General features: G+C 36.5%; 1 protein-coding gene across 6 annotated transcripts in view; it reads left to right on the forward strand.

Moving 5' to 3' along the window:
* Positions 1–22353, forward strand: part of ZGRF1 (zinc finger GRF-type containing 1) — a 70855-nt gene that overhangs the window by 46298 nt on the left and 2204 nt on the right. For all 6 annotated transcript variants that reach the window (XM_079920361.1, XM_079920360.1, XM_079920365.1 and 3 more), the window contains 13 exons: positions 620–1272; positions 1998–2136; positions 2633–2817; positions 4456–4652; positions 5851–5990; positions 7757–7900; positions 9180–9294; positions 10719–10981; positions 12697–12856; positions 16124–16201; positions 16406–16553; positions 18173–18300; positions 20200–20323. In XM_079920361.1, coding sequence (XP_079776487.1) covers positions 620–1272; positions 1998–2136; positions 2633–2817; positions 4456–4652; positions 5851–5990; positions 7757–7900; positions 9180–9294; positions 10719–10981; positions 12697–12856; positions 16124–16201; positions 16406–16553; positions 18173–18300; positions 20200–20323 — 2474 coding nt within the window. The remainder of the gene's footprint in view (positions 1–619; positions 1273–1997; positions 2137–2632; positions 2818–4455; positions 4653–5850; positions 5991–7756; positions 7901–9179; positions 9295–10718; positions 10982–12696; positions 12857–16123; positions 16202–16405; positions 16554–18172; positions 18301–20199; positions 20324–22353) is intronic.

Raw genomic sequence — 22353 nt, forward strand, 5'->3', positions numbered from 1 at the left:
AATCTGCCATAACATGAGTTTACCAGAGTTGAACTCTTATCACATAACAGTATATCAAAATAAAGCCAGAAGTCTTCTTTACCCTGAAGGTCAACATATTAGTCTGTGAATGTAATAAATACATAAAGGAAGTTGCAACACATCGATAAGTAAACCTTGAACTTCAGTCTCTGGAGAATATAAAGTTGAGAACAAAAAACTAGTTCTGGGTTCTTGTCTTAACTCTGCCAATTGGTAGTCATGTTACCTCTAGGCCTTGTTGGCAATCTTATCTATAAAATGAGAATGATGAATCCCTTCTCGGCTGTAAAATACTTTGAAAACTTCAGTGTTATGTAAATATAATGTAGTAATTGGTGGGGCGGTGGTGAGTGGAAATCCTTAGCTAAGAGGGAAAAGAAAAAGAGAAGGATTTCAAGTTTATTAACCTTGGAAAAGTTTCTTTATTTTTTGGAGACTAAAACCATTAAAGTCTTTTAAAGGAAATGTGATATTTTTGTTTGTTTTGGTACAAGGCATGTTGGTACTTTTTGCTTTTTTGTATGGATACCCACTGTTTTCTAGAGATTGGGTGATGTCCGTAATACATTTTTATTTAACTAGCTTTTTTTTTCTTTAGTAATGAAAAAATCGAGTTCTCTGGAGGATAAGAACCTTCAAAGGCTTTCAGTAGTAAGTGGAACCCGAGTTCCACTTACTACTTTGCCACCTGCCAGTGGGCCACCTGATGTAGATTCTTGTTCATATGTGATCGACTGTGACAGGCAAGAGTCTTCTGGTTCTCCCATATTCAACTTTTGTGAAGAGTCAGAAGTTCCTTCTTTTAGCTTTGGGTCAGAGGACCAGAGCGAAACTTCTATCTCTAAAGAATCTATGGAAGTGACTCCGAGGGACGTTTCACTTTTTGATAATATATCTACTCAAAGCAAGTGGCTGAAATATCAAAACATACTCCAGTGCAACTTGACTACTCCAAACACAGTTGATCAGAAAGTAACAGATGGCTTCTTTGCTGAGGCTATTTCTGGGATGCATTTTAGTGACACGGGTGAAGGACAGAGTGGTGCTGTGAATGAGAGTTCTGTAGACTCTGTGCGTTTGCAAATCATGAAACACATGCTTCAGCAACAGCAGCAGGATTTTAGCAGTCAAGATTTGGTTTCCAGAAAGAAAGCGTTTTCTTTGAATTTAAAGCAGACTTCTAAGACTGAGGAAATTCAAAATGTGTTAAGAGAGTATGCCTGCTACAACTGCAGTGTAACAGATTTTCAGGTGAGGAAATGTACCAGTGTTTTGCATCTTTTTTCCAGTAGTTGTTATCTGAATTTCAACAAAAGAATTACCAAAATCATGTAGGTGCAATGATTTTAGTCTCGGAGCCAATGGCTTTGTTTTTTTGGTTTTTTTTTTAGAGTTTTCCAAAACTCTTGCTACACTCACATTTTCTTTGACTTATCTTTCCTAGAGTTTGTGAACGTTAAATGAAATTATATATTTGAAAGTGTCTGGTGCAGTATCTGGCACATAATAGATACTTAATAAATTATAGCTGTGTTTCTACCATCACTTCCACTACTACTGTTACCATGATTGTTTTCATTTTTCACTCTCAGCTCAGTTTTGCTGATCAGATCATTATTAGGGTAAAGATACATCTTATTATACATTGGTTACGAACAATTCTTACTATAGTTGTACCCAGAAATAGAGATACATAATGATTCACTCACATCAGTTAAGTTTTTCCTAGCAAAAATATTTAAAAACTTATTAAGGGGCAGACAAGAAAAGTTAGTCTTATTTATCATTAAAAGTGCCATGGCATAGCCTTTCTTGCTATACTTAGTTTCTCATTAAAAATTAGAAAATGGTTTTCATGGATTCTGGAAATCAAAAGAAAAATTTGTTTATTTCCTTTAACATATCTATGGAATTTGCTTATTAGTAAACAGTATTTTTCTGGAGTTGTTATAATAACTTGAATTATTCCATTTCAGGAGATAAATGACTCCGAGCTATGCTTCCCAAGTGGGAAGAAAATAAAATCTGCATATCTTCCCCAAAGGCAAATTCACATACCAGCTGTTTTTCAGTCTCCTGCTCATTATAAGCAGATTTTTACATCTTGTCTCATAGGTATGACTATTATCTTTTTATTTTATTATGATTGATTGCTACTTAATGTAAATAGTTTAGCTGTAAGAAAGTGTATCTTTTATGAATTTTTACATTAAATTGTCTACTTGAGATTTGTTATTTTCTATATATTTAATCCAGTTTTTGACAGCAAGTTGTATTTTAATTTCAGATCAAAATTGAGTTTTGAGTGGGAAATGACAGCATTATCTTTTTCAAGGTGTAGTTTAAAAAAATTTTTTAACTGGAAGTGTTACAGATGGTTTTGTTAAATTAAGTAGGAAATTTTAAGTATGGTGCATAAGTTTGTTTTGTTCAAGAGTAAAACTGGACTTTTAAAAAATGGATGTTAGTATTAGGTTATAGTTTACTCTGTCAAAAGGCTATTTTCAAATTTAGCTAATACATATCTGATACAAATGTGAAATTATTTTGTATTTAATTTTCATCTGTACCTATGTATTTTTTAAAATTATCTTGAAAAATTTTTTTGTAGAACATTTAAATATATTGCTGTTTGGGTTGGCACAAAGGTTGCACAGAGCTCTTTCAAAAGTTGACATATCATTTTACACATCATCAAACAGAGACAAACTGAAAAATGTAGAAAATAATGTGCCATCCTGCCATCATCGTCAGCCTGCAAAACTTGTCATGGTTAAAAAGGAAGGTCCAAATAAGGTATTGTTCCCTCTTCCCCTCCTTTTATGAGACAAGTAAGTCTCATAAAAGGCTTAGGTACCTATTGCTTTATAACAAGCTTAAAGAGTAAGTCTTGACTGGGAGCCTTCTGCTTGAGACATTAGTAACTAACATATAGTAAACTCTCAATACATTTTTCCTGAAAGATGATTTGCATTCGACGATACAAAAATATGAGTTAAAATCAACCTTCAAGTTGCTTAGGAACTTGTTGCACAGTAGTGGATGGAGAGAGATATATAAAAGGAAATTTTATATAATACTGTAATTGATAAAGTAGGAGGGATATGCCCAAATTACAGTGAGAGCACTGAGAAGGGAATATGTCCCAACCTGAGGGCTTAGAGAATGCAGAGATGAGCCTGAAGGAAGTAAAGGTTAAAGCTGGTTTACTATGTGATCCCTAGTATGAGTAACGTAACTGATAAGGCCAGGGGAATAGAAAAACATATTGATTTAATTTATACTGCTGATAACATTATTATGGAAGAAGTTAAGTTAGTAAAATGTTTGTAATATTGACCGATGGTTTGTACTCGTAAGACTGTGCTTTCACTCATAATAATACAACTTTCCTCCATTGCTTGCATATTCCACTTCATCATTTGTTGAGTATGTAAATTTGGTTTTAAATTTAGTTTTCAAAAGCAAGAATTCATAAAAATATTATAACCATAGAATAAAATATTATAGAGCCACTAAAAGTGTTTTTTTTTTCTTTTTAAGATTATTTGATGACATGGTTGTCATGCTCATAGTATGTTGTTGGGTATAAGACTTAGGTTATAGACTAGAAAATGTGTTGTTATCTGAGTTTTATTAAAACAATATACATGTGTGTATCCTTGTGTGTGTGTGTGTGTGCATGCTTGCACTTACGTGAGTGAGAAGAAAGTCTGGAAAGAAATGCACGAGGGGCTTCCCTGGTGGCGCAGTGGTTGGGAGTCCGCCTGCCAATGCAGGGGACGCGGGTTCGAGCCCTGGTCCGGGAGGAGTCCCACATGCTGCAGAGCAGCTAGGCCTGTGCACCACAACTGCTGAGCCTGTGCTCCAGAGCCCGCGAGCCACAACTCCTGAAGCCCGGGCGCCTAGAGCCAGTGCTCCGCAACAAGAGAGGCCACCGCAATGAGGGGCCCACACACTGCAGCGAAGAGTAGCCCCCACTCACCGCAGATGGAGAGAGTCCCCGCACAGTGACAGAGACCCAATGCAGCCAAAAATAAATAAATTAAAAAAAAAAAAGTAAATGTTAAAAAAAAAAAAAGAAATGCACGAGATGTTCCCTATAGTTGTTTTGGGGCAGCTTTCAGGTTTTCTATAGTGAACATGTTAAGTCAGAGATCAATAAATATTATTTTTCAAATAAGACTGAATTTTCAGAATAGTGTAATTTTTGATAAAAAGTAAAAAATGAAAAGTAGGTGGTTTTAAGTTTTAATTTATTGTTTAAATTAATAAAAAGATTAAGTTGTATAGCGGCTAATTTATTAGAGTACATTAATGCCAAGAGGTCTTTATAAAAGTCTTGACAAACATAGTACAAAAACAGTAAAAAAAAAATAAATAAATAAAAACATTATTTTTCTCACTAAAGTTTCAATATCTTTTTCCCCTTAGGGTCGTCTCTTTTATACCTGCGATGGACCCAGAGCTGACCGATGTAAATTTTTCAAGTGGCTTGAAGAAGTGACCCCAGGATATTTAACACAGGAAAAATCTCTACCTAGCATGGTTTTAAATGATATAAAAAGTATTGGCTTGTACTTAAGAAGTCAAAAGATACCCCTCTATGAGGAATGCCAGCTTTTGGTGAGGTATGTTTTATGGTGCCAAGTAATTGCCTCTAATTATATCAGAAAATAGTAACCTCACAGAATTATGATCAGTTTTCAAACAGACTGAGATAGGAAGAATGTCTAAAAGATAGAGTACCTCATTTTTTATGACTATAAAATGGCAATAATTCCCTAAAGCTATTTTTGGCCCCCTCTAAACATTGAGCAATGTCAGCAATATCAGGATTACTGGTGGGAATGCCATTTTTCTAAGCATTTTTACATATAATCATAATTCTAAGGGAAACCCTATCAAACAAATCACAAGAATAATTTTTATCAGCACAGGATAATACATATTGGTCATTCACAAGCCTGAACTACATAGTTTATAGGATGATAGAATGCTACTTTTTGGAAACATGTCTTACAAAAGTTGGATTACCCAAAAAGTAAATATAATGAACATTTGCATGGTAATTTAATAATAACAGCATTTATTGGGAGTTTGTACATGCCAGGCACTCTTCTAAGCACTTTGCATGTATTATTTCATTTAATCATCATAATTTATAAGAAATGGTAATATGATAATTTATTATTCCATTTTTACAGTTATAGAAACTGAAGTACCCTGTCTTTTAGATACTATTCCTATCTCAATCTCTTTTAAAACTAATGATGTTTCTGTGAGGCTTGCTATTTTCTTCCTTTGACACAATGTATTTTTATTGTGTATATATGTATGAAAGTATATAAACATACACATCCCTGATTCTTGCCTCTTCATACTGTATTTTAAAGATTTAAAAAAAAAATTTGTACCTTCAAACTTCCAGTTATAAAATAAATAAGTCCTGCAGATGTAATGTATAGCATGGTGACTATAGTTAATATTACTTTACTGTATATTTGAAAATTGGTGAGAGAGTAAGAGCTCATTACAAGAAAAAATTTTTATTTGAAAAAAATTTTATACACGCAATGAGTTCTTCAGTGCTTTTTTAAAAAATTCAATTTATTTAAAAATAAAAACTTCATCCATTTTCTTCACAAGAAAAAAACTTTGTGTGGCAATGGATGTTAACCAGACTTATGCTGATAATTTCACAGTATATACATATATCAAATCATTATGTTGTACACCTGAAACTAATATAATGTTGTATGTCAGTTATATAAAAAAAAATCATACCTTAATATTCAAATTCACTTTTGTCTTTTACTCATTTTGCAGAAAAGGGTTTGATTTTCAAAGAAAACAGTATGGTAAACTAAAGAAGTTTACTACTGTAGATCCTGAATTTTATAATGAACCTAAGAGCAAACTTTATCTCAAGCTGAGTCGGAAGGAAAGTTCTTCGACTTACAGCAAAGGTAAGTTGATCTGATTATGTTGTGGCTGCGTCTAGCCTTGTATCTCAGTTACATACAGCCCTGTAAATTCTTTATATTAAAGAGATTTTTAAGAGTACAGTTTCATACTACATATTGTGAATTATTTTATAATAAATTAGACCATTTCTAAAAAGCATATTTTATTTTATTCCCCCACCCCTAAAAAGCATATTTTAAATTTTAGTTTTTTTAAAAGCTATAAAGCTTTTAAAGCTTTTATAAAGCAAAAACTGTTTAATTTTGGTTAAAGAGTCACACCAAGCTCTTGGCATCATAAGTATACTGAATGAACTGTATCCTGAACCTAATATAAAAAATAAGCTGAAAATGTAATGAGTTTAGTGATACTTCTGTCATTGCTGCACAATATGACAACCTTGGACCCCAAATTTTGTATATTTGGAAATAAAATCCTTAAAAAGTTTTTTCTTTTTTTGGCTGCGTTTGGTCTTTGTTGCTGCACACGGGCTTTCTCTAGTTGCAGTGAGCAGGGGCTAGTCTTCATTGCAGTGCGCGGGCTTCTCATTGCAGTGGCTTCTCTTGTTGCGGAGCACGGGCTCTAGGTGCGCAGGCTCCAGTAGTTGTGGTGCTCGGGCTTAGTTGCTCTGCAGCATGTGGGATCTTCCTGAACCGGGGCTCAAACCCTTGTCCCCTGCCTTGGCAGGCAGATTCTTAACCACCACGCCACCAGGGAAGTCCCTAAGTTGGGTTAATTTTTATCTTTGGTTTCATGACCTACACTTGTCATTGATCCTAACCTAGCTTGCTTTTGTTATTTGATTAGTTATTTTAAATGATATAAGAAACTTTGAATCAACAAAGCAAAGCTAAATCTAGTACCTTATAGCTACCTACATTTAAAAAAATACATTTATTTATTTATGGCTGCATTGGGTCTTAGTTGCAGTGCACGGGCTTCTCACTGCGGTGGCTTCTCTTGTTGCGGAGCACAGGCTCTAGGCGCATGGGCTCAGTAGTTGTGGCAGACAGGCTTAAGTTGCTCCGCAGCATATGGGATCTTCCTGGACCAGGGCTTGAACCTGTGTCCCCTGCATTGGCAGGTGGATTCTTAACCACTGTGCCACCAGGGAAGGCCGGAATGTAGTTTTCTTTAAACAACAAGTTTTTTCCTTCATGCTCATAATGGGTCAAATAATATGTGATTAAGTTATGTAATTATAATAGCAAATACAACTAGTATAAATAAGTTTTAGAACAAATGCAGTTGACTCTTTGTAAACTCCACTGATGGTAGAAATAGTGCATAGATATTCTGGAAAGCAGCCTACTAGCTATGAGTGCTCAGTGTACTATGGAGAAGAAAGGAGAACGTTAATTAATCTGGAACATATGTTAAGTGGAAGTCTGTTAAGAGAACTTGTATTCTATCCATGGATTGCCAACTTTATTTGAGCATAGAAACCTTTACATGGTGGAGCATCTTTTTAGACTAATATTCTACCTTGGGAAAATCAAATGTAGCTATAAGAGAAAAATGAGTTAGATGTTATCTTTGCTTTATTTACAGTTTTTAATTATAAAGTAACTTTAAAAACATTAAACTAATTGAGTTATAAACATGAGAATGAAATGTTATGTGTTTGGGTCTCTGGGTGTAATCTTGTTGGTGATAATAACCAAGTTTGTTTTTTTGAGAAATAACGTAGGACTAAGCATCAAAGAAATCCAAGGTAGCTTTGGATGGAGCATAGTTCTGAATCCTTTAAAAGTGTTTGTCTTTTCAGATGATCTTTGGGTGGTTTCAAAAACCCTGGACTTTGAATTGGATACTTTTATTGCATGTAGTACTTTCTTTGGTCCATCATCTATCAATGAGGTAGAGCTACTACCTTTGAAAGGTTATTTCCCTTCGAATTGGCCCACTAACAGTAAGTATTATTATGCCCATATTAATTTGTATTAAAAAAGAATGAAAGACATGTGATGCACTGCGAGCAAGAATGCTAACTTTGTGTGGGATTGTTTGATTAAAGCCAACAAAAAGCATCCACCTCTACTTGCTATTATTGTGTACAGTATTCTTGCAATGTGTATGAAAGTTGAATATCTAAATATTTCTGCAGCTCAAGTCCTAGAGGGCTAACAATATAATAAAATCTTGACCCCTCACTTAAGTATTTTGTTAAAGTTGAATTTTACATGGTATATACCCGATTTCTAAAAATATAAATATTAAACATATAAATAAGAATTTCCTTAAATAATTTCTTATATCAAGTTCCAGTTCTTCATTTATTTAATCCTCTTGGTTTATTATTCTAGTAGTATACATTTAGTAAACAAATCATTTATTTTTACATTGAGAAGGTCTTGTAGATTTTGCAAGAGATTTCGTGAGCAGTTGAGTAGGACGGTATGATTTTCATTTGAGGCTATTTTATCATCTGCCTTGAGAAATTCTCAATAAGACAGTAGGCTATGAGCCTTACTTTTCTTTTAATAAAGGAAGCTTTAGTAAGCTGAATCCCTATCCAGTTCTATGAATCTGTATACTTCTCTATACATTTTGATCTCTGGAGTAATTTCTGATGGTCGAATTTGGTCCATATCTAATTAAGACACAGCATTTAACGACCCATTTCAAATATTTCATAGACATTTTTAACTTGATTTTTTTTCTTTTAGAACTGAATAAACCTAGTCAACCAGCTTGAGTTCAATAAGAGCCTAATTAAGTGAACATTTGTCATTTTTTGAATGCATCTTTTCATATTTGTTGCAGTTGTTTCCTCACCAATAAAAGCATTCTAATTTTCTGCTTTCCATATATTCCTATAAAATAATTGAGGAAGAAATGCAAGAAAATGTTAACAAATTCCATAAACACTACTGTACTATGTATGCTGATTAAATCGAACTGGCTGTTAAGCAGTGTCACCACACCCTAACTCAAAACAGTTATTCTTATTCATTAACTGACATATGGAAGTCCAAATTTGATGTTAAGTTATGCAATTTATAAAGTATGAATGAGCAGGTAGTATAGTAGTTTAATGGATAAAAGGACCTCTGCCTGTACTTAAGCGTTTATTTTATGTTGTGTGATTAATTCAGTAGCTGAACTCTGAGTTATGTGTACATTTAATAGATTTTTTTAATGGTTCATTTCATTTACATTAATGTTAATTTTCTGCATTCTGTCTACAGCAGTGGTCCATGCATTATTGGTTTGTAATGTTAGCACAGAGCTGACCACTTTGAAAAATATTCAGGACAACTTTAATCCAGCTACTCTACCTCTAACACAGTACCTGTTAACAATGTAAGTCATTATTTACCTTTGGGTCATTGGTATTAAAAAATGATGACTAATTGTAAATATGAAAATGTAATAAAAGTACATTACATAAATTTTTGCCAACAAAGTGTTAATTTTCTTTCAGTGATTATGAGGTTACTGTTTTGTCAGTGGTTCAAAAGAGAAAGGGGAATACACATCATTTCCACCCATTCATCTATCTGTTTATTTATTTATTGTGGTAGAGTCTAGTAAGGGTTACTGCAAATCTTTTTCCTTTGTCAAGGAATAATTTCCTAAGGGTCTTTTGAGTGTTTTTATTTATTTATTTATCTGTACTTTTATGCTACAAATTATTCAACATTTAAAACATTTAAAATTATGTAACATTTTACAGCTTGAATCCAGTATATATATTGATACTAATTTTATTCTTGACATAACCTATATCTCATTTTTAATTTCTCAAGCACCATGCCCCTTTTTTAAAAATTGGGAGCGACATTATATTGAATTCACTAAAATGATAGAAAAAGTCTAGTTTCTAATTTGTAATATTATGATCTAACTTGTGGTATTTCATTTTTTTTCACCATAATAAAGTCCTAGGTAAGAAAAATAAATATCCTTATCCATTATGTCATTTATCTACTTTGAAAGGAATGCATTTTTAAAAAATTTATTTATTTATTTTATTTTTGGCTGCTTTGGGTCTTCATTGCTGTGCGGGGGCTTTCTCTAGTTGCGTGAGCGGGGGCTACTCTTTGTTGCGGTGTGTGGGCATCTCATCGCAGTGGCTTCTCTTGTTGCAGAGCACGGGCTCTAGGCACACGGGCTTCAGTGGTTGTGGCTCACGGGCTCAGTGGTTGTGGCTCGCAGGCTCTAGAGCGCAGGCTCAGTAGTTGTGGCACACGGGCCTAGTTGCTCTGCGGCATGTGGGATCTTCCCAGACCAGGGCTCGAACCCTTGTCCCCTGCATTGGCAGGTGGATTCTTAACCACTGCGCCACCAGCAAAGCCCAGGAATTCAGTCTTAATAGAAATAAAACCAGTTTATTGCAGTTTTACCTTAAACGGAGGCTATATTAATTACCTAAGTCGGTTTTGTTTAATAGAACATGGGCTTTAAGTCAGTATACGACTTATTAGCTGTGTGCTTTGGGGGAAAAATGTTAATATTTCTGTACCTCTATTTGGGATAATTAACTACTTAGTACTGTTGTGAAGATTGCACCAAGTAACATGTAAAATGCTTAGTATAATGCCAGCACATAGTAGGTTTTCAACAAATGTTAGTTCTCTTCCACCCTCCTCCAAACTGGGGTATATGTTTCTTTGTGTCTCCAAAAAAATGTTACTGTGATGCTTATAAAGTGAAGGCTAAGTTATGACTAGGTCTACTCACCTATTTTAAAAGCCTCTCATTTAAAAAAATTTTCATTTGCTTAGGTCTTCATCAACTGCAATGAGCAACAAGAGAGTCAATAAGAGAAAATTTATCCCACCAGCCTTCTCGAATATCAGCACAAAATTTGAACTACTCAGTATAGGAGCAACATTGCAGTTAGCTAGTGAGTTAATTCAGGCACACAAGTTAAACACGGATCAAGCGACAGCTCTAATTCAGATAGCTCAAATGATGGCATCACATGAAAGTGGTGAAGAAGTGAAGGAACTGGGAATTCATACCCTCCCTATCACGATCATACATGGTAAGAAGCAAGAAAAGAAAACGGTTCTAGTAAATACACTGTCATATAAGCTTTTGTAACTCAATCTGCTCGCTTGTAATTTCCTAGTCAGACAAGATTCCAGAATAACTCTACATTTTTCAAATCTGGACCCATTTTGGTAAACTATTAGATGAGAGCAGAACTGACCACCCTAAAAGGGAGAATAGGCAGCATATCTGATGAATGGGTAGCATTATACTCTCATTATCAAAGTATCCAGATTTGATCTAGACATCTACGTGTTGCTCTCTATTAATTCCTAGTCAGCTCACCCTTCATCCTTCATAGTAGCTATTCCAAACCTTCATCCTTCCCATAATACCATCCTTGCCCCTGCCCCACTCTCTCTCTCTGAAATTGATTTTGCTTCTAAAATAGGAAATGGAGGTCATAACAGAAACTCCTTTCAATGTCCTGCCTTCCTTTTCCAACTTACCTAAGTATGGACCTATTCTTACTCTTCTGGTTCTGTCTCAGTGAAGGAGCTTTACTTTCTCCTCTTCAGAGCTACTACTTTTATCTGGAATCTGTTCCCTCTTTAACTCATTTCCTCTCACAGACCTTTTCCCTGAAGCTGATCCTACTTTTCGTTCTATTTTGAGGATTTGCTTCACATCCACTCTGTGGACCAAGCTAGACACTTGGGAGTCATCCTAGATTATTTTTCTCCCTAGATTAAGTGACTTTCTCTTAACACCCCTCCATCTCTCTGTTTCTCTCCCCTCATCAGATCAGTCACTGAGATGTCCCTTCTTGTTTGTACCCACTTTTCATATTGATTCTCTCCTCGCCAGCTCATTTGCACCTCCTCAATCCAAGCCTTCATCATGCCTCCGTATAGCCTAGTTGGTGAGACTACCCTGTAAAATGGGGTTTGATAATAGCATCTGTCTCATAGGTTTGGAAGATTAAATGAGTTAACATAAATAAAGGGCTTAGAGTGGTGTCTGGCACATGGGAGGCACTTAGTAAAGTTGGCATGTATTATTGTTATGATCACCTCACACAGCTTTCTAATTGACCTACCTTTAGTTTTACCCTTCTTCATATTTTCCCTCAAGTAGTTTTTCTAAAAAAAGAATCTGACTTAGTTCCATTACTTAAAATCCTTCGTTGATCTCCCCTGGTCTTTAAGATAAAATTCAAACTTTTAGCCATAGCAAGCAGAACTCTTGTGATTTATCCCCTTGCCTACCTTGTCAGACAGCCTCATCTCTTGCCTATTTGCTATAGGCTGTATGGAAATACTTGTCAGCTGTGTGCTTTGTCATGCCTCTGCCTAGAATGACCCTCTCTTTAACAGATTTATCTGTTAAATCTTATGTTAAATCTTATCCTGGAAGATTTAGTTCCGTTACTCTTTTTATTTTTAGGAAGCATTCCCAAATCTTCCAAAGCAAAGAGAGATGTTCTTTCTCTGATACCAACAATGTTACTTACCATATTGTTTTATCATTGTTCTTTGCTCGTCTATCTTCCTAAGTAGACGATGGTCTCATTAAATATGGAGGTCTTTTGAATAATTATCTATGTATTTATCCCTTGTCCTAATTAAGCACATAGTGAGCACTCAGTTAATATTTTTCAATAAATTACTTAAATGAAGGAGAGGGAGATGGATGAAATATTTCTTGTGCTTTTCAGAAATTTATTTATGATATTGCCTTTATTTTTTTCCCTTTCAAAATAATTAGGTGTTTTTGGAGCAGGAAAGAGTTATTTGCTGGCAGTGGTGATTTTGTTTTTTGTGCAGCTATTTGAAAAGAGTGAAGCTCTTACCGTTGGAAATGCAAGACCATGGAAAGTTTTGATTTCTTCTTCTACTAATGTAGCTGTTGACAGAGTACTTCTTGGGTAGGTATCACAGGTATATTTCAGTACCTAATGTTTTAGGTTATTGTTGAGAGAGGTAGATCAACATAGGCCCTGAGCGTCCATGCACATTTTTCCTGGGTATACCAGACATGCAAGGCCTTTATCTCTGACTCAAGAACCAGCATCCATGAAACAGTAACAGGCTAACTTATTAGTTGCTCGTGTAAAAATTTGAGTCCAGCCCAGAACGTGTATTGTTGGGGGAGGAATCTACCGTGCAAGGCCCTGACCACTCTTACTCAGCACATTTCGTAGGGTTGTGTCTGCAGTGAGCAACCTTGACTGATGAGGTAGTATCTCCCTCCCCGACAAAGAGCAGGGTTACTTACTGCTTGTTATAAAAATAGTGGATTCCCAAGCTCAGTGTTCCTTTCCTACAACTCAATCCACTGCAGTGCAGGCGTCCATTTGGATTCTCTGTGTCTCCTCATAGGACAAGGGGACCAAGGGAAACCACAGTAGATATGTTGGTGCTTATGCTGCTTCCTGTGCCATAAGTAAAAGTCCTTTGTCTCTGACCCAGGAGCTTTGGGTTGTTACCTTGGAAGTAGGCTAAAATTGCAAAACCAAGTCATGGGTTATTCTCTTATCCACCTGCCTATATGAACAAATAATGGTAAAATAGCCGAACAGTTTGATTAAATTATGTTTTTGGTTTCAATAAGAGGGATCTACCTTTAGTTTTACCTTTATCCCATCCCTGTACCAAAATTGTCAGGTTTTGTATTTGATTTTATCCTACTTACAGACTAATAAGTTAGCCTGTTGCTGTTTCATGGAAGGCAATAGCACAATCTGTTTTACAGGTGTAAAATTTTTGTGTAAATTTTATTAAAAATTGGGACTTCCTTGGTGGTCCAGTGGTTAAGACTTGGCGCTTCCACTGCATGGGGCGGGTTTGATCCCTGGTTGGGGAACTAAGATTCTTCATGCCGCAGTGTGGCCAAAAAAAAAGCAAAGAAAGTATTACGTAATGTTTTACCAATATTCCAATGTTTAATGATCTGAATTTCACACAAATGATAAAGTTTGATTAGGAGAAATAATCCGTTATTTGTAAGTGTAGACTTTTTAAAAATTAACTTTTATAATTATATAAGTTAATGCTTATGGCAGAAAATATGCAAGACAGTACAGAGAATATTTTATTATATTTCTTTACAGACTTTTAATACATATACACACACTCATTTTGTTTTCCAAACTTAGGATTCAACAGTATATATTGTTTTGGGTCCTGCTTTTTTTTTTTTTGCAGTACGCGGGCCTCTCACTGTTGTGGCCTCTCCTGTTGCGGAGCACAGGCTCCGGACACGCAGGCTCAGTGGTTATAGCTCACGGGCCCAGATGCTCTGCGGCATGTGGGATCTTCCCGGACCGGGGCACGAACCTGTGTCCCCTGCATCGGCAGGCGGACTCTCAACCACTGCACCACCAGGGAAGCCCTGTCCTGCTTTTTTTTACTCAGTGATTATTTCTCTATGGTATTAAAGCTTAGAAACCAAAATTTTTCATAGCTCTATTAAATGCAATGATTTTCTTATACGATAAGCAATTTTTGATCAGTAAGTTCTTACCAGATTTTTGCCATTATAAATAATATTGCAACCAAGTTCCTTAAACATAAATCTTGGTATCCATTTCTTATTCTTTCCTGAAGAAAACGTCCTAGGCCTAGAATAAAAGATATGAACATTTTTAAGCTTCTTAATATACTTTGCAAGATTGCCCTCCAGGAAGGTTCTACCTGTGTGTACTCTTTCTTCTGAGTAATCGAAAACAGTGGCTGAGGACATTTTCTGATTCAAGATAATGACAAGTTACCTGGAGACTAAACAGCAAAGAACTTCAGATTGCTTAGCCTAAGATTAAAATTTAACTGTAGACTTAGAAAAGAAAAATCAAGAAGCTAGAAGAGTAAGTACTAACTACTGAAAAGTAACAGAAAACACGTAGAAGAGATTCTTTAGGGCTTCCCTGGTGGCGCAGTGGTTGAGAGTCCACCTGCCGATGCAGGGGACACCGGTTTGTGCTCCGGTCCGGGAAGATCCCACATGCCGCAGAGAGGCTAGGCCTGTGAGCCATGGCCACTGAGCCTGCGCGTCCGGAGCCCGTGCTCTGCAACGGGAGAGGCTACAACAGTGAGAGGCCTGCGTACCACAAAAAAAAAAAAAAAAAAAAAAAAAAAAAACTACAAAAAAACAAAGTTGCTCCTAAAGACATAATAATATGGAAAGCAATAGCTACCATATATTTAGCATCGAGATTTAGTAGAAAGAGTGTTAGCTTCTTAACATACCTTATCTTGTTTAATACTCATTACAGCTCTGCACAATATCTTATGTTAGAGATGAGGAACTGAAACTCAAGTCAGGTATTTTGCTGAGGCCACATAGCTAATAAGTAGACTCCCAACCACTGCGCCACCAGGGAAACCCTGTTTTTTTGTAGTTTTTGTTTTTCTTTTTGGCCGCGCGGCTTTTGGGATCTTAGTTCCCTGACCAGGGATTGAACCTGGGCCACAGCAGTGAGCCAAATCCTAATCACAGGACCACCAGGGAATTCCCAGGGCAATTTTACTTGTGATAAATTCTAACATAAATATTTTATGAACGTTTCGTGAGCCCTCAACATAAGATGATACATATTTTTGGGCTTCCCTGGTGGTGCAGTGGTTAGGAATCCGCCTACCAATACAGAGGATACAGGTTCGAGCCCTGGTCTGGGAAGATTCCACATGCTGTGGAGCAAATGGGCCCGTGGGCCACAACTACTGAGCTGGTGCTCTGGATCCCGCGAGCCATAACTACTGAGCCCACATGCCACAACTGCTGAAGCCCGCACGCCTAAAGCCCGTGCTCCGCTATAGGCGAGGCCACCACAGTGAGAGGCCTGTGCACTGCAGCAAGGAGTGGCCCCTGCTCGCCGCAGCTGAGGAGGGCCCATGCACAGCAATGAAGACCCAATGCAGCCAAAAATAAATAAATAAAGTTAAAATAAAAGAAAATAAAGGCATGCTTTAAAAAAAAAGATAATACATTTTTTTTAAATTCTCTGAAACACATTTTATAAAAAAGTCTTTCAACTACATTATATTTACTTTGAGGTTAGCCATTTCACATTGAACTACATAATATAAAATATACTGTTATGCAAAGTTAATTTTAATAATGTAAATATTATGTGAAACTTTTAGATTCCATTTTCTAAATAATCAGAATCTATTTTACCCTGTTTTCTTTAAAGGCTTCTTAGTCTTGGATTTGAAAAGTTTGTCAGGGTTGGGAGTGTCAGGAAGATTGCCAAGCCAGTTTTACCTTACAGGTAAGAACGCTAAATTCCAAAAGTCACAGAATGTTCACAGAAGTATAATTTTATATAAGTCTTACCTTAAATCTGGTTTCTGAAGAAGACTAGAGAAAGCTGTATCTTTTTCTTGGTGTTAATTTAGGAAATCTGTATTTTACTTTTTTGTGATGCTGTGAAAATGGAATCAAAGGGTATTCTTTTATGTAATTCTTTTTTAAGTTTGCATGCTGGCTCAGAAAATGAAAATGAACAATTAAAAGAACTACATGCACTCATGAAGGAAGACCTGACTCCTGTGGAAAGAGTCTATGTGAGGAAAAGTATTGAGCAGCATAAACTGGGGACCAATAAAACCTTGCTGAAGCAGGTGAGGGGAAACAGCTTCAGTTTGTCTGTTTATTTATTTAATTTATATATACGATTCAGATCCCTTTTATTCCTGTTGATAGGAGTATTATTCCTATTTATTTCCCTTAAATAAAACAAATGACAGTGATAGCTCAGATTCAACTGAAGTATGCCTGTCTATCCAGTGCACGTTTTATTGCAAAGCGTTCTTCAAATTTGTGAACACATCCAGCTCTCCGTGACAGAGTCATCTTCTCTCTTTCTCCCTATATGCATATCTTTTTATAGGCTTAAGGGGAAAGTGAAGAGGTGGGAATAGATTCCTGGGAAGTTAAACGAAACTTGGCTTTTTTCTAGGAGAAACAGAGGAAGAGAAAGTCTGACACTCGGCAAAATATCCAAGTTCATTTTTATCTTTGGTGCTTTCCTAGAAACCAAACCAATCCTTTCAGGGTCTGTCTGAAATCTATCCTAAGAATCTAGGAGGCTCAGACACTTAATCCCAGGTGTTGGGAACCAACACTGGACACATAGGGTCTCCGGCTGCAACAAGTAGCATCATCTCCTTCATCAAGTTCTGATCCAGGCCAGTCTGGGTGTCAGCTGGGAGGAGAGAAAGAAGTCGTTTAGTAGCTTTCTCCTGTGAAAGGAGAGCCTGGGGGGAAGAAAAGGGAGTGGAGGAAAAGAGGGTTGTTGGCTTGTTGGACAATGTGGACATGGGTCCACTTTTTCTGCGAGAGATTTGGGACAGTCAACCTGTTTGGGACCCTGTTTTGGTCAGCTATTGCTGAAATCATGTTGCTTAACAAACAGAATCTCACTAATTTAAGACAACAAACTTAACAACTCTACAGGTCATTTGGTGTGGGTCAAGCCTCTCGTTCTGAGAACAGTTGTCTGTGGCATGATGCCCCTCTCCTGACAGCACAAGTGCAAGAGGGCAGGCAAGATCATACAAATACGTGTAAAGCTGCTGTTCCCAGCACGTCAGCTAACATTCCATTGCTATAACAGGTCATATGGCCAAGCCCGACATCAGGGGGCAGGGAAGTATACTCCACCTACTTCTCTGGTGGGAGACACTGCAGAGGCGCAGCAAAGGGTGTGGATGAGCAATACTGTCACGGGGAAGGAGGGGATTGTAAATGATCATCAATCTACAACAAGTTTGGGTTCTAGAAGTCCTCGGAAGCCTTCAGACCAGCTTTTTATTATCTGAGTTATAGACTTACCTTTCCTCCCTTCTCCTCAACCAAATCCAGAGGGGCTTAGTTTGACTACATTCAATTAATGCAAATTAGTCATTTATGTAAACTACTTACCGTTTTACATCCTTATCCAGCACATTGATATGTAAGAATAATTATTAATGGTTTCTTTGATACCTTTCTAAGTGAAAGCCCGGTTTACTATAAACTATTGCTCATTGGTATCACCTGTTCATAAATAAAACTCTTAGAGGAATTTCCATTTCTTATGTGGGAATAATGAAAATGTAAAGTGGCCTATGATTTCTGATTGCCAGTGATTAAATTAGGACCTGCTCATTTCTGATTTTAGCCTGTAAGTTCTTTGGTAAATATATTCTCTTAATTTGTTTAATAGTTGTTAATGAATAACATTCTTACTGTAATAAAGGTCCGAGTAGTTGGAGTTACCTGTGCAGCCTGCCCATTCCCATGCATGAATGATCTTAAATTTCCTGTGGCTGTCCTGGATGAGTGTAGTCAAATCACAGAACCGGCTTCCCTCCTTCCCATTGCAAGGTAACCTAAAAGTTCTTTTCCAAAGATGCTCAGATGTTACGATTATTTCAAACATTTCCTCAGTTCAAACTCTTCCCAGACTTTTGTGAAAATTCCTAGCAACGCAAGTACTAAACTGATTTTTTGAAAGAATCCAGAGGGAAATTTGAGGGAGGGGTTAATGTATCAAAATTTTGTTAGATCACCTTTGAGGCAGTTGGATCACTACTTGGATCACAGTTTAGACATTCTTAAAGCCTTGAAAGTTCAAGTGCTAGGATTCTACTAGAACGTTGCAGGCTTCTCAGCCAGACTAAAGGTGCCTCTTTAGTCATAGTTTAAGAACCTAACTCTACTGAAGAATGTTCTTTAGTTCCTTACCTTGATATAATTCCAGTGTTTAGGTTACGAAAATATTTTTTAGATTATGAAAGTAGATAAAGAAAAATAAGTTGAAAATGAAAATTTGTCTACTAAAATTTAGGAAACTATGAAATCTTCTAAGCTGTCTCAGCCAATTGAAACACTGTGCTTTCAAAGCATCTCTTATTGAGGAATCCTAAAGGTAGTGGAAGGAGTACTAGACCAGACTCAGTAGGCTTCAGTCCCAGGCCTTGTTCTGTCCCCCTTGTTGTTTCGTTTTCTTTCTTTTTTATAGTAAATATTTAATCTTCTGATTTCCAGTTTGTAAGTGTTGAAAACACACAAGAAAGATTTTACTTCACAAGTACTTTTATGTTAATATATTTTGATTCAATATATATGGCAATAAATCTCCACACGTCATAACCAAAAGTATGTTTTCTTCCCCTTAAAAAATGGGGATGTAACATTAACAACCACTGTAAAATAAAGCACACAATTATTTTGGTGAATTTACAGTTCTTTTTTCCCAGGTGTAAGGATGAGGGAGTAGGGCATCAACTGTCACGATCTGCCCGGGACTTGGGAGGTTCCGGCATCATGGGGTCTTCAGTGTTTAAACTGGGACAGTCCTGGGCAAACCAGAATGAGTTGGTCACCCTACTCAGGAGCCAGGGATGGAGAAAGTAAGGCCCTGCATGAGAGGGTGGAGGGTTAATACTGTGGAGCACCTACTGTCTACTAAACACATTACATACTTTATTAAGTCCTTACAACAGCCATGCATGGTATTATTATATCAAGATTACTGATAAGAATAGTGAAGCTGTAGAGATTAAATAACTTGCTGTGTCCACACAATATAACAGAGCTAAAATTTGGATGTAGGTTTTTCTTCAAAACTTGGACTTTTTCCCACTATATTCTATTCCTATTTAGAAAGACATTTTACTCCTGAGAGCCTAATTTGCTTCATCTCTAAAACAAGAGTTTAAGGCAGATGACTTCTAAGAATGTTTCTAAGTTTATAGATTCTAAAAATCATTGTTTCTCAAAGTGTGTTCTGTGAAACACTAAGTCCTTGCAGAGGCAGGGGACACTTACTGGGTTTTATGTGGAAAAAAGTAAAGTTATGTAAAGGATTTTTTTTTTTTTTTTTTGCGGTACGTGGGCCTCTCAGCGCTGTGGCCTCCCCCGCCGTGGAGCACAGGCTCCGGATGCGCAGGCTCAGGATGCGCAGGCTCAGGGGCCATGGCTCACGGGCCCAGCCGCTCCGCGGCATGTGGGATCCTCCCAGACCGGGGCACAAACCCGTGTCCCCTGCATCGGCAGGCGGACTCTCAAGCACTGCGCCACCAGGGAAGCCCAAGGATTCTTTACTGCACAACTTTTTAAAGCCTTTTAATACACTTATTATCACTGTTAAGCCTTGTTAGTTCTGAGAACGTGTCATGGTATTCAAATTCTTTGAAATACATTTTAGAAAATAGTGCAGTAAATGATGTTAATGCATGTTTCTCTCATTGCTTAGATTAATTTTTAGAATTCTGTTTTTAGGTTTGAGTGTGAAAAGCTGATTCTTGTTGGAGATCCCAAACAGCTCCCGCCTACTATTCAGGGTTCTGATGCAGCTCATGAAAATGGATTGGAACAAACGCTTTTTGATCGACTTTGCTTAATGGTACTACTGCTAAATCCATACAGAACTATCATTTATTGATTATACACTGTGTAGGTTGATAGAAAGTGAAAATAAAAGAACAAGTCCTTGCCCTAAAATTATTTTAATTGGAATTGTTTAGAAAGTACTCATCTTAAAGATAAGTTGAACCCTAATAAGAATGAAATGAATCTTTTCCCTGTGTACTTTCGTAGTGGGTAGTAAGTATATTGATTTTGCTGTAAAATAAAAAAAAATCTATATGTCTCTGTTATCCATGTCCCCTATTGTAGAGCTGTTCTAGAGCTCTACTTCACATTTTTTTAATTTAAAAATTATTAATATAGTCTTAAGTTGAGGTGACATTCACGTAACGTAAAATTAACTATTTTATAATTGCTGTCATTTGGAGGCTCATTCTTCCATTTTTTTTCACTGGGATGGATGCAGATTTGGGGGGCCTGGGTTTATACATTTTGGAAGTTCACTTTCAATGATGCAAAAATTAAAATTCAAAAGTGAATATATATTTAAATGTGGAAAGCAATCGTAACAATAAATTTTACAAATCATCCCCCCCCAAAAATTAACCATTTTAAATGAATAATTCAGTGGCATTTTAGTACATCCACAGTGCTGTGCAACCACTACCTCTGTCTAGTTCCAAAACATTTTCATCCCCTCAAAATAAAACTGTACCCATTTAGCAGTTACTCTCTATTCCCTCCCTCCAGCCCCTGGCAAGCACCAGTCTGCTTTCAGTCTGTATGGATTTATCTTTTCTGTATTTCATATCATACGGTCTTATAATTTTCGTATCATACAGCTTGAAATCATACAATATGTGACCTTTTGTGTCTGGCTTCTTTCACTTAGCACGACATTTTTGAGGTTTATCCACACTGGCGGCATGTAACAGTACTTTTACTTTTTTTTTTTTTTTTAAGTACATTTACAATGTAGTGCAACCATTACCCCATCCTTTTCCAGAACTTTTTCATCAACCCAACAGAAACTTTGTACCTATTAAACAATAATTCCTCATTCCCCTCTCCCCTGAGCCTCTGGTGACCCCTATTCTACTTTTGGTCTCTATATTTGCTTCATGTAAGTAGAATCATACAATATTTTCCCTTTTGTATCTGGCTTTATTTACTGAGTATAATGTTTTCACAGTTTGTCCATGTTTTAGTATATGTCAGAATTTTATTCCTTGTTAAGGCTAAATAATAGTCCATCGTTTTATGTGTACACCACATTTTATTTATCCACTCGTCTGTTGATGGACATTGGGGTTGTTTCCGCCCTTCAGCTATCGTGAATAATGCTGTTAGGAAAATTGGTATCAATTATCTGTTCAAGTCTCTGCTTTCAGTTGTTTTGAGTATACACCCAGAAGTGCAACTGCTGGATCTGATGGTAATTCTATGTTTAACTTTTGAGAAACTGCCAAACTCTTATCCATCGCTGCTGCTCCATTTTACGTTCCCAACAGCAATGTACAAGGGTTCTAATTTCTCCACATCTTCACCAACACTTGTTATTTTTCATTTTTTAAAATAACAGCTATCTTAATGGGTATAAAATGGTATCTCACTGTGGTTTCCCTAATGTCTAATCATGTTGAGCATCTTTTCATGCACTTATCTTTGGAAAAATGCCTATTCAAGCCCTTTGCCTATTTTTGAATTGGGTTGTTTGTTGTGTTGTTGAGTTGTAGGAGTTCGTTATATACTTTGGATATTAATCCCTTATCAGATATATGATTTGCAAATATTTTCTTCCATTTGGTGGGTTGTCTTTTCACATATTTATGCCCTAAAAGAGTATTGGGGATTGATTTTTTCCCTCACATATTTCTCCCCCATAGAAGATCCTTTGTCCATGTGATCAATAATCCTGCATTTTATTACATATTATTAGAGTGCCTTGTAACTATTCAAAATGTTCAAACAATATTACAGAACATTTTGCAAATAAAGAACATACTCAAGGAAAGCCCTGAAGTAGATGGGAGTTGGTTTATGATGTATTAAGAAAATCGGAAACTT

The sequence above is a fragment of the Stenella coeruleoalba genome (genome assembly GCF_951394435.1).
Source record: "Stenella coeruleoalba genome assembly, chromosome: 4".
NCBI lineage: Eukaryota > Metazoa > Chordata > Mammalia > Artiodactyla > Delphinidae > Stenella > Stenella coeruleoalba.